A 21805-nucleotide genomic window follows, 5' to 3' on the forward strand; every position below is an offset into this window, starting at 1 on the left:
TTTGTATTGGGCTAACCGGCCTTTTTTGCTAGATTATCAGGTCGCTCTCGAATTTGTTAGTTGTTATTGACAGTGTCACGTGGTGTTTTGGGACTAAAGAATAACTATTTTTTAGAGAAATCATTTTTTTGTTTTTTTTTTCCGATTTGTAACTCGTATGATTGCTTGAAGAAATGTTGAAAGTGTGGATTTGTTTTACACTCTTAATGAAAAGATACATGTCATCTCAAGAGAGCCAACATATGTATGAATTTGATTATGTTTACCTTTTTTCGTAATGAAATTATTATTGGGAGTTTGGCTCCGGATGATTGCTATCGATGGTCGAATATCAATAGTACTAGCTTCATGCAGACATAGACATCCGGCAATCCCTATTTATAACTTAAACCCTGCCCCGTCTTATTTCTTCTTAGCTAGTCATATAAAGAGAATCGAACAATTTGTTTGTATGAAAAAAAAAAAAAATTACAAAGAAATAGAAGGTGACATATATGAAGTGCGGTAAGATCTATTTGCCGGGGTGAGTGTTGTCTTGATGAGAGACTCCTGTGGCAACTTTGGCCATATCAAGAGCAGATGCCTCCGGCTTCTTCTTGGAGTACAAGGTCAAGTATCCGAGGGTGACGACGATAGCAAACCCACCAACAGCCATTCTCATGGGGCAGAAGGGCGCTTTCGACCTTTGTTGAAGTACCTCCGTCGTATGCATCCCTTGAGCTGCACCCTTCATCGCCTCCGATGAGCCTCCCGCCTTTGATTGTTCCGGTCCTGCCATTGCTGCTTTCAATTTTTATGTCTCTAGGCTCTCTCGCTTTGTTTCCTAACTTCAAAGTATGGAACTAGTATGTTTCTTTCTTAATTTGTGTATCTTCAACTATGTCCACATTTAGTTTTGTGGGTATATACAATCGTAGTTTGATATATGGTAGATCACATTTTGCGGTAGTGTAAGGAGTCCTGGATATCAGGCAATGTGTAATGAAACAATGGTGTTAACTCTCCCTAAGACTTTTTCTATCAAGCAGCATCCGCCTGTGGCATCAATTAACCCATAACCTGATTTTCAGGGTCAAGATCCTTTCATGCAATAGTACCATTCTTAACAAGGGCAATAATGTATCTCATTTTTAGAAATCAAATCCAACAGGTATTTCATTTTAAGAAACTGTGATGTAAAAAAATTAGAGATATATAAACATACCAGAGAACCATTTCATATTCAGAATACAACCGAAATAAAACTAATAATTTAACCCAAGTTCACATAGCTTTCTCTTCCTCACAATTTCCAGATCAAACACTCAAACCATCCCTACTACACCTACAACCCCAATCACAACAAAAGCCATAAACCCAACACCAATAAATACATGAGGTGCAGCACTGGTTGGCGCTGCTGCTGGCGCTGATGCTAGATTATTCATCTCTGGAGCAAGAGCGGGTGCCGGAGCAGGAGCTCCATGATCTTTATTACGATGAGCATGAACCTTCACAGTTATCTTCAATCCCTTGTCACAATTCTCCTTAACACCGCTAATGAAGTAGAACATACCAGCAGGGTTCAGAGTGACCTCCGTTACGTTAGCCTTGAGTGGGTTTGATATGTCACAGCTCTCAAACGCCTCCTTTGTCACTTGCAGGACTGGAGGGTCAAAACTCTTGGATGTGCTCGTGTTCCATTCTGTGAAACGTCACAAAATGTTAACAACAACTCTAGAGATGAAGCAAGAAGAGTAAATAAGAAATGTAAAAAGGATAGAAATTACTAAGAACATCGCCAGCGGTGAAATGGTGCCTGTGAGTCCACTTGGTCAAGTGATCGGAATTTTGGACTGTCCAACCATCGACCGTGACTTCTCTCGCTTCGGAGAGAGCAAACAGCAGGAAGAGTAGGGAGAGAGCTGGAAGACAGATTGTCTTGGAAGCCATTGATGATGTTGATTCAAGTTTGAAGTTTCTAGTTTCAAAAGCAGAAGAAGGATGATGAGTAGGGTTTCCGTTACTATGTGGAGTATTGGTTTTATAGTAGTCAGGGGTCTAGGTTTGGAGGACCCGAAGCTGCTAATGACGGCCACGTACACGTATCGAAATGAAACGTCAGGGTTGGATGATTCTCCTGGGCTGTAAATGTGAATTCAAACATTGTGCATTGAAGGAAAATGTTAAACGGCTATTCATTTTTCCAAGGAGTAGAACAGTCTTGGCTCATAAATTTATGAAAATATCGTTGTAGAAAATGTGATTGATATTCTACCTTTTCAATTGTGACTTTGACCTAAATGTGCATGAAACCCCAAGTTCTTTGATTAATTTTTCCCTTATTTTGCAGCTAAATATGGGATGAAATATGACTGATCTGTGCAAATTTGCAAACAAATTGAAGCCAGTCCTGCTTGTGTCTAATAGCCAGGGTCCCCTTGCTTGATTGATTTGAGAGTCTGATTAGCATTAGATTGGTGAAATTAAAATCATTTATCTTAAGGGATTATGTTATATTGGATTATTGGTTCATGAACGAAATTTGTCCTCTTAAATGCCAATCCTTTTTCACTGATTCTATCATTATGGTAAATACTGTTCCTTTTTAGAGAAAGAAGATAAAAGGCTAGGAATGCACTGGAATGATAGAAATCAGTGAAAAAAGGAGGAGAAAAGGAGATAAGGTTTCAGTTGCAGATAATTGAACAACGGGTACAAGCATTTTTAAGTGTGAAAGGGCGTTCCTGAAGCGGGACGTTGACGCGGCGGTAGATCAAGCTGTCGGAAACCCGGACGGAAAGTACATCCGGGAAGTACCAGGGTTTATAGTACTCTTCCAAGAAGAAAATGCAAACTACTTGCTCAGTGGTCTATAGTGATTTTCATAGGAAATTATGACTTGTCATATGTAGGACAACATCACTAGAATACTGAAAGAAGACAGTAGTTTGATTCACCAAGTTTTTAAGGACACGAGTCAACTAATACAATACAGATAAACGGAAGAGCAGCAAACACGGGTTCATAACAGTATGTGATATTTAAGCCAATCCACACAAAAGACGCATCATGAACAATGAACTTATGCAGACAAATCTCTCATTTCAGGAGAGTCTTGACAATTGACTTCACATTCAGCTTTTTCAGGTCTGTGTAGGACTGCCCGCACCCAACAAACATGACCGGGGCTCCAGATATATAGACCATGGACAATGCAGCTCCAACCTACATTATGCATGTGTTCAGTTATTCACCATTTCAACTATTATCTAAGCAGCAAAAGAAATACAGGCACAACATGTTTGAATATCCAAAATCGTTTGAAATTTAGCAGTTTGCTTACCTTATCATCAATAGTATCAAACTTGGTGAGCAATATTCCATCTATCAATCTGGGGTTGGGTGAAGGTGATAGATCAGCCAGTTTCTGCAAGAACAGTGTAGGCGGTTTAAGTGAGAAAACAATGATACAGCAAAACAGCATAAACTGGGATAGATAATACTAAAACAAATAACAAAATGAGAATGAATATAAAAATCAAACCTGATTAAACTTGGAAAGCTGATCAACAGCATCATTCCCAACCAGGGCCTCTCCAACAAACAAGACAAGATCTGGACTGTTAATGTATATAAGCTTTGACAGGGCCCTCATTAATGGTTCATTATCCTGAAAGGAACAATAGTAGATAACTTTAGAAAAATACAGCAATGGACTCGATAACAAAAGCAATTAAAAGGACTAGAAACAAACAGCTATTATAGCACCATATATTTGCTCAACCATTGTAATAAGAACCAAATAACACGGTACCTGCATTCGACCAGCTGTATCAACTAGAACCACTTCAGAGCCATTGATTTTGGCTTCCTGAATTGCTTCCTTTGCAACAACAGCAGGATCTTTCTCATATCCCTTCTCAAAAATAGGGATCTGAAACAGAAAAGTTGGATACATGTTAGTTACTTCAACCAAGACAGTAATATAGTTAATTTTATCATCTCAAACTAAAATCCACCCAAGTGAATTTGAATGCCTCAATGTCATACCTGGAGTCTACGTGCATGAGTACGCAGCTGCTCAACAGCCCCTGATCGGAATGTATCACAGGCAGCCATCATAACACTGACCTGATGCTGCTGGAGCCAATAGGCAACCTGGGAAGAGAAATTTGTCAATAAAACCATTTGGATGAAAAGGGATTCACTTATGACACTACAAGGATTCAGCTCAACCTTGGCCAAATTAGTAGATTTCCCCACTCCGTTGACACCAACAAAAACAACTACATAAGGCTTCCTCTGCTCCTTGGCAGCATGCACATCCCTCAGTATATCAATAGAGCGCCTAGGAGTTAGAATGCGAACAAGAGCTTCTTCCATTGCAGCCTGCAGTAATGTTTACGCCCCTGATGTTAGTCTTCCAAGTTCCAAGTCACAAAAATTAGAAGAACCAAGCTAGTAGATGAAAAGGACTGAGTTGACTAACCTGGACTGTAGAAGATACTCTTGTAAATGAACCCAACTTTTTACCCTCAAGACTAGCTGCCACTGATTCACAGAGCTTCTCAGCTATCTCCTCAGCCTAAGTATGAAAAAGCACAGAAAACAAATTAGATGCTCCATAAACAAACTTCAGCATAAGGGCAGGAATAATGCTAAAAGTCTAGAAGAACATACCACATTCTTGGTCATGAGCCTATCCTTGAGAGCTTTCAAAGCTGGTTCCAGATCCGACTTCTCCAAGTTTGCCTTGCCTGCAATACTGAATACAAACAAGCAAAATATGCATAAAAATGATGTAACAACGTAATAGTTCCACTACATATTCATCAGGAAATAAGAAGTTCGAAATGTTAAGACATCTCAACCACAAGCATTCTCAGTTCTCACCCAGTAAACTATTGATTTTTCACATAACAGGTATCACAATTTCAAAAGCTCAGCTCGCTAACTTCAGACACATGACGGAACCGAGGCATACTTCCTCTCAGACTCATTATCTTATTCAATCACATTCTTAAAAACAATTTGCAGCACTATTAGGCAACACAATACTAAGTACTAACAATAGTAAAGTATATAAATGTACCTCTGGAACATAGATGAAAACCACCCTTTCTTCTTTGAATCAGGCTTGCTTTCCTTTCCAACTTCCTCTTCCTCTTCAGCCTCACTTTCACTACTGTAATCCTCTTCCCGATCCATCATACTTTCACCGTGATCTGCTGCTACAGCCTCATAATTGTTATCTACATTCTCACCCGCAGTATCTGTAAAATCCAATTTTGACTCAGGCGACTCTTGAGGTGAATCATCCCAAACTCTATTTTTCTTGGTCATCTTCTTTTTTGGCTCAGCCTTCGAGCCCTTGCTATCAAGGGTAGCAGTTTTTTCTGTCTTCTTTCCAACCTTAGATCTAGACTTAAGCTTATTTACATCAAAAGCCCCAAGATTGGAACTAGTGTTCTCTTTTCCGTTAGCAGTACCAACTACATTAGATTCTTTGCTAACAACATGATTACCATTGGAGATTCCATTCTCCAGTTTACGGCCTTTCACAGCATTGCCATCCCCACCATCATTAGCCAAACCACCTTCAATACTTTTCTTGTCTCCTCCGAATCCAGCCTTCTGCACCTGCCCTTGCTTCCTACTATTACTCACAGGCTTCCCCACCTGCTTGGACTTCTTCAATTCCTCAGCGCGAGCCTCAGCCTCCTTCCTCAGTTGTCGAAAAGTTTCATCAAAATCATCATACACTGTCCTCTTTGGATCATAAATCTCCGCGAAACTCTGCTTCACCATCGCAAGCAGATCATCCACATACAGGAGATGGAGGATCTTCTGGTAAACAGCAACAAACACGAGGCCAAGCTCATTATGGAAGGTCCATTTGAGCGTGTAAGCTGCCCCGGAAGCCGTATAATCAAACGATGCTGCACCTGATCGTTCCTCCAAAAGACAGGACCGGATCAAGGTATCGATCGGCGATCCTTTAAGAGCATTTCCAAGCTCTCTACAGGTCCAGAGGATTAATCCTCCTCTAGTAAATATCAGTAATTGTTCTAACATCTTCAATCAACTTCTGCAATCAAATAAATCAAAATTTCAATACAGATTTGCATGATAACGTTATTTTCAATTAAATTACAAAATCATATCATTTCAACATCATCATGCTTATTACAACCACACATCAACCAGATCAAATCAAATATCTTTCAATTATATGAACATTAACGCAATATTAAGATTCAAAATTTCCATTAACGCATGTTGTAATTCCATTTGCAAAAGATCATATCCAAAAAGGGATAAATGTTCAAGAAATTTGTAATCTAAATTCCAAATACCCAGAAATTCACACAAATCCTTACATCAAAATTATCGCCTCTGAAATCATCCATCTATGAATCAGAAAATAAGAAAAAAAATCATATAAGAAAACACAAACCTGTATCAGATTGGAACTCTGAGAACGTTGTGAGTGGACTTCAGAAAAACTAAAGAAAAGGAAGAAAAAAAATGATCTGGAAGAGAATAAAATGGAATTAAATTGGGGATTTTTGTGAAGATTTGGTCATTATATATACGGGGGTTCTTGAATAAGGGTAGTTTCGGGAATTCAGGTGTTTTGAGTCTTCAATTTTGACTTGTTTCTTGGCTTTTGACTTCGGACACGCTTTTTGGAGGCTAAAGGAGTAAACGGTTAACGGCAAGGATCAATCTTGGAACGGAGATTGTGTTTCCGAGAAAGGGTCGAGGAGTCTCTCTAGTTATATATGTTTGTGGTTTGGAATAACGGATTCCATATGTTCGTGTTGGTTCATGTAATTGTGTCGATGTTGATCGGCGATCGAGTACGTTTATTTTAACTTTTGAAACCTTTATTTTTAAATAATGTGAGTGTCTCAAACAAAAATTGTGTTCATATCTTTAAAGAGCACAAATAAATATTTTTATTGTAAAAAAAAAAAACTACGAACATTAGATATGACAAGCTTTTGTGAAATCCCTATGATGGTTAGTGTTTGTTTTGTTTGAAAGGGATTATGGTTAGTTTATGTGGTAAATGGTAAACAAAATTATATTTCTAAACTAGGATTGTGACTTACATATGATACCATATTTGATGGATTTATTTCCTCACAAGAAAAATTCATAATCTTTAAACATCATGAGGTTCTGATATGCCACATTACTCACGTATTAAAGCAAAAGGAGCATCATGAGAGTCACTCATTATGGAATTGATGTTGTATATGGTGCATGCTTTGCTGGCAATCAGGTTAGACATTGCAGCATTTGCCACTCTACTGAGAGCAACGCTAATATTGCTCTCCCATTCAGATAAACAATCACGATGTCTGTGTACCATTGCAAAAAGATAAATAAATAAAGAGAAGGCTAAATCAAGGCCCAATAGAACTAGTGGACTCCGCACTTTTGCAATTGAGAATCGTGCTTACCGAACAAGCCCAGTTACGTTTCCCTTTGGGCCAAAACAAATATATCTCTCTCCTCCGTTGCACCACTTTCAAGTCACCGTACGTGTCATTCAGTGTTTGCCACAAGTGGTGTTTCCCTCTTTGCTGCAGCAGTGTGTGCCATTCGGCTAGGGTTGTGCCGTTGTGATGGATTTACTTCTTCTTTTAAAAAGGGTAATGTAGGTTGGCTTGCTGGGATGACATTTGATAGCAATCGTGTTATCCAATGTGAAACACCTAGTGACCTAGAGCATTGCAATTCGGTGCGTCTCTCCCTCATTTTCTTAAACACCAAGCTACTAAAGTCAAACATATAGTTGATCTACGAATTGGGTTTCCAGATTCCAAACTTGTGCTGCAGTATTAATTTAAGGGATTGTCTATTGTACAGTGTTGAATGTCATACGTCCTCTAATAGGACTTGTGTCCACGTGCCTTGCAGGTGGGAGTGGGTGTTTTGTTTTGAAATTTTTGACCTTGAAAGCAGGCTGCATATATTATGCAGCGCTGCAGAATAGAATTTGTATCCTAGATGGGTGCCCGACTGCTCTCACATCATCCAAGATTCCAAGTCATGGTTTTAGATAGATATGCTTAATATATTGATCGGATACGAACAACAAGAAGCTATGCTTCATATACAGTAATAAGATAAGGAAAATTCTGCTGGTGCCGTAGTGAAAGGCATGCTCGGTATAGCAGCCAAACTCATAAGATAATAGTAATTAATATTACGTATATGTGGGTCAAAGCTAACCGGTGCCGTAGCCGTCGGGACCTGACCGATCAATATTAAATATTGCCTGATCCTAGCTTAGGATCTTTCTTGTCAGCTGTGATTATTGCCTAATCATGGTAATATTTGTCTCCGCTCACTCGGGTCAATTACCTAGTTTATGTTAAATAATTAAATGAATGATAAAGGATAAAGTGTAGAGACAAAGAGATAATAAGAGAGTCATCATCTTATTCATTGATAGGAGCCCTTTATATAGGAAATTACACAATACCAATATGGTAAGGATATGAATACATAGATCTAGTCTAACTACATATCCTATTGGCATAAAGCTAATGCACACATAGAGAATATCCTAGAACAATAAACTAATTGATTCTCAGATTGAATGATTCGAACATCTTAACAACTTTGAGTGACTTAATCGAGATCGGCCATATATGAACATTCAATGATATTTCTTTCCAGCAGCTAGCCGGAACTGTTGGTCCGGTGACGGAAATTTATAATCACAGATCCAGTCCAGTCCATGCACATCCACCTGAATTATTATAATACAAAAACAATAGCATCCAGCTACAGTTTCATTTTGAAATGAAAAAACTACTGCTATTAATTATAACAGTAAGTAGCAACAGCAGCAAACCAATAATTGAAGCAACGCATACAGTAGTATGTATAGCAAATAGCACATCTCGGAAATCATGGGCATCGATCTTGAATTCTTGATCATGATGAATGCATGCATCTGAGCTAGACTTTATAGATCGAAGAACAACTATATACATATATTAAAGATGGATGCATGGGATAAGTCTGACAGTCTGACTCGATCTGTCGACTCCATACTCGATCAATTGTCTGACCGACCGATCGATTCTGGTGATCAACTTTCGCACATAGCAGAACACCCTGTAGTCGGTGAAAATCAAGCTCTCTAGTATTAGGATATAATGGTATTGTTCACGTCTAAATTTTGATTCGTTGATGAACACCTTTACCTAAAAACTTTGGGATCCTTCATTACTTCAAGCCCTTATTGGCAACAATTAGTGTTCGTTGTTAATGATCATTGTGTATATATCAATACACGGTTCCCAGCATTTCTCCTATCAATTGACTGGGTCGAGGTCTGAGTTAATCCTATCAATCATGCTCACACATGCACACGATTACAAATTTACGATCGACATGAAAAGGTTCAAGACTTGAAGAATTGGACCAGATCGATTTTGCATGGCCAATGCCACTGTGTGCCTGTCTTGACTGTCGACACTTTAAGAAGTGGTACCAAAAGCAATTTCATGTTTGATATGGCGGCATGCCTAGATGCCAAAGCAAAATTTATATGAATCCATCTTGAACTAAAAGCCAAAAGGAACGAGCTAGCTAGCTTGGACCAGTAGTAAGGGGTTGATCAAGTACAAATGTACAAGGAAAGATGAGACTACCGAGTACCGACTACATTTCCGGCCGGCCTTGAAATACTCCATATATCGATTGAATGGTCAGACTCAGTACTTCTAGCATTCCATATGATCCAAAATTATATTGAAATTCTGTGATAATTGAAACAAACATATTATCAGATATTATTTGTTACAAATTTTTAATATCCAATAATATATTTTCAGATATATGAAAACGAGCTAATTTATTTAAGAAAAAAACAGCTTAAGCAAACTCATGGTCCGGTAAGTTTTGTCAATCATATATGTATCCTGTGCAGAAAGATAGATTTGTTTCTATTAGCTAGCCAGCAATCGGGCTAGTGATTAGTTAATTGATCTATCTTAGTGGGTTAACTTAAAGAAGTATATAACTATAGATTTGTTGAACAAATTAACCAATTATGTCTGACCATTGACGTACAAGAAGTCCAATATTGATGGAAGGAACTCGAAAAATCAAAACTTTCCAAAACTTTGCTGACGAGCAAAGCCTGAAACAAACCCATTAACCACCACATAGCTAGAATATTGCAAACTCGATCAATTACATATAACATAGGGGTTGAAATTCATGAATAATGATGAAGATGAGAGTTGATATATACTGGATAGAGACTTGGTGTTGGTTTGTGCACTATTAAGGGTCTTTTTTTGTCAGCTACATACATATTCGTGGAGTAGTAGTACTTGTCGTATACGATAATCAACGAATCAAACGACGCATACAGCAGGCCAGTTTTGGAGCATATAATAGAGAAAGACATGAAAGAAAGAACTTATATCTTCTAGGGGAACACCATGCATCTTCATCTATATGGTTTGGATTTGGACCACAACCTCACACGCTACTCGATCTGTTGAGTACATAGTCAAATTAAGCAGCAGCTGCAGTCGCTTATTAGCTTCAAAGAAACAGCTGCAAGTTTATAATATAAGCTATAACATTGGCTCGAGGATTATAATACAGATTCAAAGAGATGTTGTTCCTCATCTCTTGTAATCTATCAGATGATGCCAAGCTTTTATTTTTATATGTAGGCTCCGATTATGAAGGCGTTATGGAATGGTTGACATAGGTAGATGGGTTGTTTGAACGATATTTTATATCATACAGAACAGAATGCAATACAACCATGCCCATATACAGGTAGTCGATAGGAAAGTGCTAGTAGCTAGCTAGCGAGACAGAAAGAGTCTTGTGAGGCATTTATGATGCAAGCGAGGCCATAAACCAAAACCAACTAAAGCCTTCTATTGCATGTATAGATTGCTTTAATTTTAATCAGGATCTGCGAGCTAGGCAATACATGACCCAGCTCACCTCTCATGACTCTCTCTCTCTCTCTCTCTCAAAATCTGGACATATGCGCAGAGATAGAGATCGGAGAGAGATAGTGAGAGGAAGCTAGCTGGTCCACCACCAAAGCAGCTACCTGCAACTTGCAGTTGTGTAGTATTGCAGTAACATATATCATAGTAGAGATCCCTACCGGTATATATAATTGAAGCTCCAGCTAGTTAACTTTCAGTATACCTCTATATATCTTTCTCCTTATTCTCAGGTATTCGATATCTCTCTGTGTCTGCTGAGTCTGACAGAGAGATACATAAATCTCTCTAACCTTCAAAGAGCGAGAGAGATCAGAGAGAAGCCACGCCTGAGAATAGTCGCAATGTCGTTAGTGCACAGCAACAGTAGCACTGCCATTATGATCTTCTTTTACTCCATATTAGTGTTCATGTTGTCTCTAACAACCACCACCATCAATGTGGCAGCGACGGCGAAAGAGCAAGAGCTAGATCGAATTACAGCGCTGCCGGGACAACCGCCAGTTTCGTTCTCACAGTATTCTGGTTACGTCACCGTCAACAAGAAACATGGCCGTGCTCTCTTCTACTGGTTCACTGAAGCCACTGCTTCTCCTCATAACAAACCTCTCGTTCTTTGGTTCAATGGAGGTTAGTATATACTCAAAACTTGCTAGCTAACTGGTAATTACCATGCATGATTCCATGTCCTGTTTGATTACATTATCTATATATCCAGCTCAAGTTTCAAGTAAATATAATCTTTTCCTTATCACTAGGTTATTTTTAGATCTTCTTGAGTTCTGGTGTCTGGAAAATTGTAGGGACATGAAATATACTAACCGTAAAACTTGCACTCATTAAATCCGGCCTTGAATAATCGACCACTATGTTTTCTCTATTACTTTGTTCATGCTATATATTCAACTACTGTTTACTTATGATTCTAGCTGGTAGGTGAGTCTTTTATTATGTGTGAGTCAGTGAGTGTGATATAAGGGGGTTTCCATTATTGATGCCCAAATGATGAACAAACTATTTTCTGGTCCTCCAAATTGAATGGTCCATCAATTTGCAACCCACCTATTCCGTTGATCCTTAGTTGGTGCTCAATGCATGTTCGTTCATTATCTGTCTCACGTGTTGCCACGATCCCCCACGTGCCGCCCCCCTAGCTAGCTTTACCTCATCTCCATATATTAAGGCGTACTTCAGTGGAAACTGAAAAGGTGAGCAGCGCCCAGAAACTGCCTAGTTTGCTCTTACGTACTGATAGAGAGAACGCACCAAAAGATAGATGCATCAGAAACTTACAGGCATATATGGACTAAGTCTTTGTGGGTTCTCTTCCTCTTGAACTCTCTCCATCTCTCTGCGTCTCTATGTCTTTTTAGGGTTTTATTCCTTTTGCTTCTTCAGAACTGTGCCCAGTTTAAAAGTCTGTGGCTGCAGAAAACACAGTCGAATATTTCTCGTCATCTTTTTTGGTTAATTCTTTTGTCGTTGGTTCGTGGCCCGTATGGTATGGTTGTTGCTTGTTGGGTGTGATCGATACACCAAATTCCAACCACAACAAAAGTGAACCAACTCTTCCATTCCCACTACTACTTTGAGTCTTTGAATCTATGCATGCTACGCAAAATTCCATTTCATATTGTCCAAGCTTGTAAGAAAGGTTTTATCTCTCTGACGTCGTCTCTGTGTTCTTTCTTTCTTTCAAGCACGCTTTCTCAGAAGAGATGATGGTGATAAAGACGTCGCGTTTGTGGAGTTTTGCTTCCAATGGAACTAGTGGAAGATACAAATTAATCCATTATACATGTTTCAAACTTGGAATCTCAAGCCTATATATTAGCACTTGCTAGCTAGATGACCATATATAGTTTAAATAGAGTGGATTAGGTGGTTCTCTTTTCAAAATTTGTACGTTCAAAATGTTTGATTTATAGCCTCTTAATTTTACTGATATATAGACATGCAGTATGTGTTCTCGTACAAACTCACTTCAACTCATTTTCACTATAGTGAGTTCATGTTGAATGACTTTGAAATAAAGAGTTTATTACATGTTACGTAATCAAATGAGTAAAGATTTCTTGCACACCCAATGACCAAATAAACTTTCCTCTAGGCCTTTTGATCAAAACTAACGAGTCACAAGTGTAGTTAACTATAATCTACGAATGTAAATGTTGCAGGACCAGGTTGTTCATCAGTGGCTTATGGAGCATCAGAAGAAATTGGCCCATTTCGGATTAATAGAACCGGTTCATCTCTTTATCTCAACAAATATTCATGGAACAGAGGTAAAATATATGACATGAAAACCAAACCTATCGAAAGTTTCACTGGATTAGTACACAATACTATTACATACATGACATATAGATTCATTTTACTGAATTACATAAAAGTTTCACTGTTGTTACTACTTCACTTGCAGAAGCGAATATTCTCTTTCTTGAATCGCCTGCTGGTGTCGGTTTCTCATATACAAACACAAGCGCTGACCTTATTGATTCTGGGGACAAAAGGACAGGTAAAGAGATTGAAAACGACTTCTACATTTCTAAATATTACAACTATAAATATTTTCAAGCTTCAAATAATCCTCACCTTATGTTATGTGGTTGTCACACACAGCTCAGGATGCTCTAACCTTTTTGCTCCAGTGGTTATCAAGATTTCCTCAATACAAATACAGAGAATTCTACATTTCCGGGGAGAGCTATGCAGGTACATCAGAGTTAGTTAGATTTATAATCATCGTAAAGGAACTGTAGTACTTACACAATACTATTGCATATATATGCAGGGCATTATGTTCCTCAGTTGGCCAAGGAAATCGTCAATTACAATAAAGCACATTCCCATCCCATTATCAATCTGAAGGGATTTATTGTAAGTTGACATCGATCATCGACTCGAATAGTAAATCCCAAAAAGAAATGTATGGTTTGGAGTTCATGCATGAACTTGATGATGACTTCAAAATACAAATGCAGGTGGGCAATGCTGTAACAGACAATTATTATGATAGCATTGGAACCGTGGCATATTGGTGGACACATTCTATGATATCTGATCACACCTACAGATCAATCCTCGACCACTGCAATTTCACAGCCGATAAATCAACAACACAATGCGATGACGCTGTAAATTATGCCATGAACTATGAGTTTGGAGATATTGACCAGTACAGTATTTACACACCATTTTGTTTGACACAGATTACTAACTCCGCAAGGAATCTAAGGCTGAAAAACACTCTTCTGTGCCGACGTGGGTATGATCCGTGCTCTGAGAATTATGCAGAGAAGTACTATAATCGGCCAGATGTACAGAAGGCAATGCATGCAAATATTACTAAAATCCCATACAAGTGGACTGCTTGCAGGTTTATAATTTCCTACAAACTATTTTGAAAATAGAGACATAGAAATTCGATCTGGTATTCTTAAAAATCCAATTTGAGGAAACTTGTTACTAAGTTTTGTATTGGCATGCAGCGATACTCTTATCAAGAATTGGAATGATTCAGAAGATTCCATGCTGCCTACATACAAGGAGCTGATGGCAGCTGGTCTAAAAATCTGGGTTTTCAGGTAACGTACTCACATTTCATCTATTGTAAGTCATTTGGTGTTCTAGTATATATATGTATTTAAACCTGGATGACCCTTAGAGTGCAACATTGTATATATTGATAGCAAGGAAACCAACAACTTCTAATGGTAGCAATTGTCAGTTTGCCACAGCATGCATTGATCTAAAACTGAACTTGCCAGCAAAATTTTAAAAGACAAAATCACAAGAAGCAGAAATAACATTTATATACCTTTCTGCTGATCTTATATGCAGCGGGGACACAGATTCAGTAGTACCAGTGACGGCTACTAGATTTTCTCTTAGTCATCTCAACCTTACTATCAAAACCCCTTGGTATCCATGGTACACAGGAGGCCAGGTATTACTGAAAAACGCAGACTTAATTATGAGATCAATTTCATTTGTTTACCTTAATATATTGTGAAATAGTCAGAGGTGAAGAAACTAATTAGTTTACACTTCTTTCATTCTAAGGTGGGAGGATGGACAGAAGTCTACCATGGCTTAACCTTTGCAACTATACGAGGTGCCGGCCACGAGGTTCCACTGTTTCAGCCAAAGAGAGCCTTCGTGCTTTTCCAATCATTTTTAGCAGGAAAACAATTGCCAAGACCTAATTGACATAGATGTTAGTCATGTTACTCAGAAATACAATTTGGGTGATGCTATAGGCGCCAATTAGTTTAGGAACCATTTATTCAAAATATTTCTTACATATATGTATTCAATTTTAATTAATCTATATAGATCAAAGTGAATCGTGAATTTGAATTTGTTTTGTTATTACTATATTACTATCAAATTCTACAATGCAAAGCACAATAAAATGTACGTATCTCTTCTGAAGGTCTCTTCTGAAGTTCTGATCAACAATATGCTTATTTTTTACAATCAAACAAATTTCGCATGCATGAAGATAATCTGTTTAAGATCTATTTCGCTGTATGAACGTATATAACAAATTAACAATACACAAATCAATACCATAGTAATAAAGAAGACAAGAAATTAAACCACTAGTAGAAAATTAACACGTACCTTGTGCTCAATGTGGCCAATAGTACCTCTCCCAATAAGAAGAAACTAAGAAAGCAACGTCAGAGACAAACAAGAACATACACACATCCTCTCAATGTATAGGAAACTAATTAGAACTTCCTCAAAACTAATGTTTCAACCAAATTCCCAGAATCTTTAAGGGAAATTAAGCAACCTTTCATACTAAAGACTCGCATCCAGTGCTGAAACCCAGTTCCAGTACTTGCGCGTGTAACACGTCTCAAATAAAAAAAGAATGATGCGTCGCCCGATTCTTGTGTAAAAAATATGCCATGCTCCCATTCACAAACAACATAGTGAACAAACGGAAGACCTGATTCAAGTGTATTGATTGTGTAATCTAGTGTCCACTGCTTTCTGTTGTAATCTTTCATTACCCATATATCAATTTTCTTACTTGATGAAGTATCCACAAGAGCAATAGATCCCCGCAAAGTAATCAAGTGTAAGCACATATCCGAGCTGTGTAATATGGGAAGGGGAGTCAAGTTGAACTCTTCTTTTGTGAAGTCAAATGAAACTAGGATGCATATTCCTTCTTTGGGATTTATATCGCATATTTCTTCAACCCCCTTTCCCTTGAAACCACTGCACAACCAATGCATGTCTCCATGGGCGCACACATTGTTCATGCAATGAAGGTTCCAATACGGAAGCACATATGGTACCTCTCGCCACAAGCTTGTCCCTAATACCAGCACCTCAGCTACCATGCGTACTTTATCATCATCATCATGATTCTTGTCATCATCGTCCTTATAATCATAATCATAATCGTAATCATAATCATAATCATAATAATCATAATCATAATCATAATCATAATCATCGTCGTCGTCATCATGATCATCAATAATTCTTGAAACGCGAATAATCTTGTGAATGCCAGTTATCTTATTAAATCCCATGCCATAGACTACTTTGGAAATCTTTCCACCTTTTATACCTTCGGCTTCGAGGGTAGTCATCATTGGGAGCCTTAGAACTTCTCCCCTAAGGGGGTTGATCAAGAAGCAAGGTTTATCATCATGTACGTGCTTGAAGCAAAACAAGTTGTTGAAAACAAAATGAACATTGTAATGATACTCGTCTGACATGGACAAAATCTCCGAGGCCTTAATTGTACCTGATCTGCCGTCGCATCTCAGTAATTCCAAGGCTGTTATTGTAATCGGTAAATCCTCGTTCATTCTTGGTATGGTACGTCGAACAAGACGCATAAGTAGAGGTGTTTCCGCAACAGCTTGTGTGGCAACATTTGACAGTGTCTTGGACGCGAGGCTGATTGACTTGGTAGAACAGTCGATTTTTTGAAACCAATACTTGGAGTCACATTCGAGGTGACAAAGTGGCCTGAGATGCAGTCTTTTAAGGATGTTGACGAGGATTTCCCGGGGGAGGTCAGTCAACTCTGTCCTTCTACTCTGCTTGTACTTGTGGGTTCTCTTGGTTTTCACCATCATCATGCATCCAGTTTAGTTTTCGAGTACAATGAAGGCCAGGGCTCCCCCTTCATATAGCACTGTCTTCTCTTGTTGGATCCCGTTCACTATCCCGTTTTGATTGGGCTTGTAAAACCAAATATGTTAATAAAAGCTATAGTAAGTACCCGATTAGGAATCGTGACCTTGCTATTGCATGTCATGGTAACTTGGTAAGTACCTGAATAGGTCAATGCTATTGCATGTCATGGTTAACGGAAGACTCTTCAGCTCCACCCAATCTGTATAACCTTTCAGAGACATCAAACTCCATGAACACTCAAGATTCGCCTACAGACCCAGAACCCAGAACCCATACTCACTTCCAGTAGCTGGACATATTACACGATTGGCGGAAATACTTCTTGTGCCTTCTTGGTTTTTGAAAAAAAAAAAAAAAATCCATGTTCCACCATTCACCACAAACAACAAATAAACATTTAAACTCAAAACCTAAATCAAGGTCTCGTTTGATTCGCGGAAAATAACTATTAGGAAAAGAAAGTTGTTCATTTCCTAAACTAATTGCCTAGCAGGATTTGAGAACGATGCTTGGAATAAGCTGGATCCTGGTAAAAGTAAAATGTTGCAAGAACTGATAATGGGTTTAACGTTGGAGAGAGTCCATTGTGGTAAACAAGAATGAGGTCAATGCCCTTGAAAAAAGAGAAGAAAAAAAAAATTATGATCATGTCCTATGTTTAATATTTTTGAGGTTTGGTGGAGAAATGCAGTTCGGACACTGATGGCCTTCTTTAATGGGCTCAGACCCAAAGTAGAATAAAATCATGTAATGTTTGAACGAAAATTTTCTCATATGAAGGAAAGGGCATGACAATCACTCAATCACTCTCATCTAGTCATCTCTATGCTTTGCAATTTTGCATGATCAAGGAGACTGAAATATTTTCATTTTATGGGGTTATTTTTCTTCTGTGTGACTCTGTCATCAGGCTGCCTATATATTCTACACAACACTCCAGTATCAGAAATCTTCCAATATATCATGGCTGGTAATGGAGTTTGGACTGTTTCTAATCTCTTCCCCTCTGTTTACGTCAAACTGTCAAAGGGAAGCCATTCCACTCTGTTGTCTTTTTATGATAAAGAATTAAAGATTGATGTTAACCACCAAAAACATCAACCTATATAAACCCATCCAATACAATGGAGACAATTGACGAGAAATCAAATGATGCCAGACCTTGACCTCTCTTGCTAAACCACCCCCAGTCTAATTACTCAAAAACCCTCACATTATACAGGACTAACGGGAAACATGGGTTTACCTGAAAACTTCTTCTCTTTCTCTCTTGTCTGTGAAAGATCAAATCTTTAAACAAATGGGGGTGGGGCCCACAAAAGTTGGTTTCATGGTCTTCTTCACCCCTGAGAATGTGTTTTAAGAGCAGTTCCCAGCAAAGGAGGGTATTTTGCAGTGGACTTGGCTCCAACCTCTGGTGTGTTTGCATTTTACCAGAATGGTCCCAGCCTTCCATGGAAATGAATGAGCTTTCTGAGGGGCAAAAAAGGGAAATTGGGCATCTGGTATTGGATCTCATTAACTTCTGTGGTGCCTCCAACATCACTAAACAGAGGAAAAGGCTATGGAAGCATGCCATCATCAAGTGTTACTGGCTAGGAAGGTAGGCAGGCGCTGAGAGAGAGAGACAGAGAGAGCTGGTGTCACACAAAAAGTCCAGATTGTAGGTGGTGGATGGCATCTTCATCCATTGATTGAGAGCATATGAATAGAATTACCAGCCTACCCTCCCCAAACATAGAAAAGCCATTGATGAATTGATTTGTGGCAACTTTTGTGACTGGCATGAAGCCAAAATTGGGACTTGTTCTTCTTTACTTATGCCAAGACCTTTGAAAGCTGCGTGGGGTTAAAAACAGGAAAGAGGATTGAGTGGGGGAGAGGCAGAGCAGCCTTGGAATCAAAGGAAAACCAGATGGAGGAGGGGGCACTATGGTAAATAGGCACCAAATTGACCTGCCGGTATAATATATCACACCAGCACCACCACCATCATCCAAAGCCTAAAAATAAGGTAAGAGATTGTAGCTATAGCAACAACAACTGCAACAAACTGAACAGCAACATCCCCATATTCATTTTTATCTCTTTCTTTGCCTGCCTTTATTTTTTATCATCATCAGCCAAGGCAGAGACCCATCTTCAATGCCTACTCTCATTTTCTCTGTCTAGAAACCTCTCTGTCTTTCTCCCACATCATCACAGAGAGAAGTTGCACATCCAAAGAAACCCTTCCCCATCAAAAACAAAGGAGTCCACACCACACCACACCCAACTCCTTCTCTCTCCCTCTCTAACTTCAATGGCCCAGCTGGACCAAAATTTATGTAGAAGAAAGAAAAACAAAAAAGAAGGAGAGAAAGAAAGAGAGGAAAAGAAAGAGATGATAGATGTCTTCAAATGTCCTCCAACCAAACCCACCACACCAGCCAGCTCTCCCCATAAAACTAACAACAACAACAACACCAACATCATGTCTGCCAGAAATGCCCTTCTGCAACCCCCCCAAAAAATCCCATCTTCTTCATCACTGTCTTTCCAAACCAAGGATTTATATATTTTTCACCGAGTTATGTGGGCTCTTTTGGGTTTTTTCTTGTTGTCCTGGTCAGAGTTTCACAGAGAAAACAGGAAAGCAAGAAATTTCTCCTCCCTTACTTCTTCTCATCTCCCCTTTATTATTTTCTTCCTTCCTTGTCCTTGTTGCTTCTCTCTTTCCTCTCCTTTTATTATTTCCTTCCTCTCCTTTTCATCACCCATTTCCTTGTGTCTCCCACCCTTTCTCTCTCTCTCTCTCTCCCTTTAATTCTTCGTTTCTGGGTTTTCTGTGAAACTCTCTCTCTGATCTGATGAAGAAGATGAAAGGGGTTGTGCCTGTGGAGCCTTCTTCCTATGCTCTGTATCAGGATTCCAGGGCCAAGTTTAAGCATCAGAGTCTTATGCAAGACTATGAGGAGCTCCAGAAGGTATACACTTTTTCTGGGTTTCATCAGATCTGTGTATGTTATTGTTTGTTTACCTGGGTTTTTGTAGATTCAGATGTTTATGTGATTGTTTTTGCTGTTGAGAAATTTGAGCTTATGCAGCTGGAATTCAGCTAATGAGTAATCAGTGTTTTGGATCTTATTTGATTATTACGATCTATATTTGCTTTAGCTATGCAACTCTGTAAATTATGTTACTTCTGTTTGTATATTAGTGAAGACCCTTAAAACTCAGCTAATTAAGTAGTAGTATTAGGCTTATTTGGAAGAGATTTGTACTAACCCAATTGTTTGTTTGGATTTATACGGGATTATGAGTAAAGTTGGCTCTCTACTCCTCCTATGGGTGGTATTTAGTCTATTATTTTAGGTCTGAATTTATATCAAGATATTTCCAAATTTCTGATTATTTTCTTGTCATTCTACGAAGTACAAACATTTGGTGGCTATTTATAATAATGTTATATGTAAACCTCTTGCTGATTGTCATCATTTTAAGAAATGAATTTTTCATCAGATGCTAATAAGGATTGCAATTTGAACTATTGAGCTAATTGAGCTTGATTATCCAACTAAGGCCTCGGGTTCTTTCTTTGCAGGACGCAGAGGCCATGAAGAACAGATTGGAGATGATGAAGCAGAAAAAGTCTATCCTTACGGCCGAAGTCAGGTATAGCATATATGTTCCACACGTTTCTACACTTCTTGATGTAGCTTAGATTTGGAATGAAAAGAAAGTATAGAAAGATATTGACTTGGTTGATGTGTATTTTATTGACTTTGCAGATTTCTAAGGAGAAGATACAAGTACTTGATTGGGAAGCAGTCCATGAACCCTAAACCGAAGCAGGACCTTGTGCAAACACACAATTTGAAAGTCCAGCGTAACAATGTTTCAAAGGGAAAGAATTACAGTAAGAAGGAATCTGCTTTGAGATATCCTGCTCCTGCAATGGATTTGAACCAAAGGGTACGAATTAAAAGTGCAATCGATGTCACCTTGCAAAAATCTACTCCAAATTCTGACTTGAACCATAAGGCAAGGAATGTCAACTGGAAGGACACTACTCTGCATAACTCAAATCCAGTTATTGGTTTGAATCAGAAGGAAAGGATTCAGAGTGGGAAGGAATCAGTCAAGCGAAAAAATACTCCAGTTTTTGACTTGAACCAAGTTTCGGTAAACACATTGTAATCCTTCTAAATATTGTGCTTTTAAGTCCTGGTTTGATTTGTCAGTACAAGGAATGATGCTCTCCTTTGTTCTGTTCTGTCACAGCTAGAGGACGAGGAGGAAATTCAAGCTAATTGTGAGCCATTGAGGACTGACGAGCCAAACAAAAGTATCCTTAGAGGGGGAATTGATGAGCAGCACAATGATATGAAGTTGCTGGTTTGCAGGACTATCGGAAATGGGTCGAACCGATCAGGAAAGAGGAAGATTACTTGGCAAGATCAGGTGGCCTTGAGGGTTTGATTACTTTCTTCTTGGAGAATTAGTACACATTAAGAGGATGATATAGGGTTGAAACGTTTGCCTAGCCTTGGCAGGCTATAGTTTAACTACTATTCCTGTTTGATTTCTAGTTTCTTGCCCTTTTTAGTTTTACGTTTCTTCGTTGTAAATTAAACATAGTTAACACATAATGAGTATAT

At 38.6% G+C, this 21805-nt stretch overlaps 5 protein-coding genes across 5 annotated transcripts; 2 read left to right on the top strand and 3 right to left on the bottom strand.

Moving 5' to 3' along the window:
* Positions 1 to 1304: 1304 nt before the first annotated feature.
* On the bottom strand, positions 1305 to 1988 carry LOC101291282 (early nodulin-like protein 1-like). The gene is made up of 2 exons (XM_004288672.1): positions 1770 to 1988; positions 1305 to 1684 (listed from the first exon to the last, which is right to left on the bottom strand). Exons 1-2 carry the CDS (start codon positions 1930 to 1932, stop codon positions 1305 to 1307), a joined length of 543 nt encoding a protein of 180 aa, XP_004288720.1. The 5' UTR covers positions 1933 to 1988.
* A 774-nt stretch (positions 1989 to 2762) lies between these two features.
* On the bottom strand, positions 2763 to 6512 carry LOC101290796 (signal recognition particle receptor subunit alpha homolog). Its single transcript, XM_004287089.1, has 10 exons — positions 6440 to 6512; positions 5075 to 6070; positions 4663 to 4747; positions 4472 to 4567; positions 4219 to 4371; positions 4033 to 4140; positions 3797 to 3916; positions 3527 to 3652; positions 3326 to 3409; positions 2763 to 3207 (listed from the first exon to the last, which is right to left on the bottom strand). The coding sequence occupies exons 2-10, from the start codon at positions 6055 to 6057 to the stop codon at positions 3082 to 3084; spliced, it is 1881 nt and encodes a 626-aa protein (XP_004287137.1). The 5' UTR covers positions 6058 to 6070; positions 6440 to 6512; the 3' UTR covers positions 2763 to 3081.
* A 4889-nt stretch (positions 6513 to 11401) lies between these two features.
* On the top strand, positions 11402 to 15203 carry LOC101291572 (serine carboxypeptidase 24-like). Its single transcript, XM_004288673.1, has 9 exons — positions 11402 to 11621; positions 13169 to 13276; positions 13414 to 13509; positions 13614 to 13706; positions 13786 to 13871; positions 13976 to 14370; positions 14483 to 14578; positions 14835 to 14940; positions 15057 to 15203. Exons 1-9 carry the CDS (start codon positions 11402 to 11404, stop codon positions 15201 to 15203), a joined length of 1347 nt encoding a protein of 448 aa, XP_004288721.1.
* Positions 15204 to 15730: 527 nt separating this feature from the next.
* LOC101291868 lies at positions 15731 to 17101 on the bottom strand. The gene is made up of 2 exons (XM_004288674.1): positions 16508 to 17101; positions 15731 to 16396 (listed from the first exon to the last, which is right to left on the bottom strand). The coding sequence occupies exons 1-2, from the start codon at positions 17099 to 17101 to the stop codon at positions 15731 to 15733; spliced, it is 1260 nt and encodes a 419-aa protein (XP_004288722.1).
* A 2721-nt stretch (positions 17102 to 19822) lies between these two features.
* Positions 19823 to 21802, top strand: LOC101291080. Its single transcript, XM_004287090.1, has 4 exons — positions 19823 to 20131; positions 20749 to 20819; positions 20936 to 21329; positions 21429 to 21802. The coding sequence occupies exons 1-4, from the start codon at positions 20015 to 20017 to the stop codon at positions 21624 to 21626; spliced, it is 780 nt and encodes a 259-aa protein (XP_004287138.1). The 5' UTR covers positions 19823 to 20014; the 3' UTR covers positions 21627 to 21802.
* Positions 21803 to 21805: the final 3 nt, after the last annotated feature.

Source organism: Fragaria vesca, linkage group LG1 (genome assembly GCF_000184155.1).
Source record: "Fragaria vesca subsp. vesca linkage group LG1, FraVesHawaii_1.0, whole genome shotgun sequence".
NCBI classification, from domain to species: domain Eukaryota; kingdom Viridiplantae; phylum Streptophyta; class Magnoliopsida; order Rosales; family Rosaceae; genus Fragaria; species Fragaria vesca.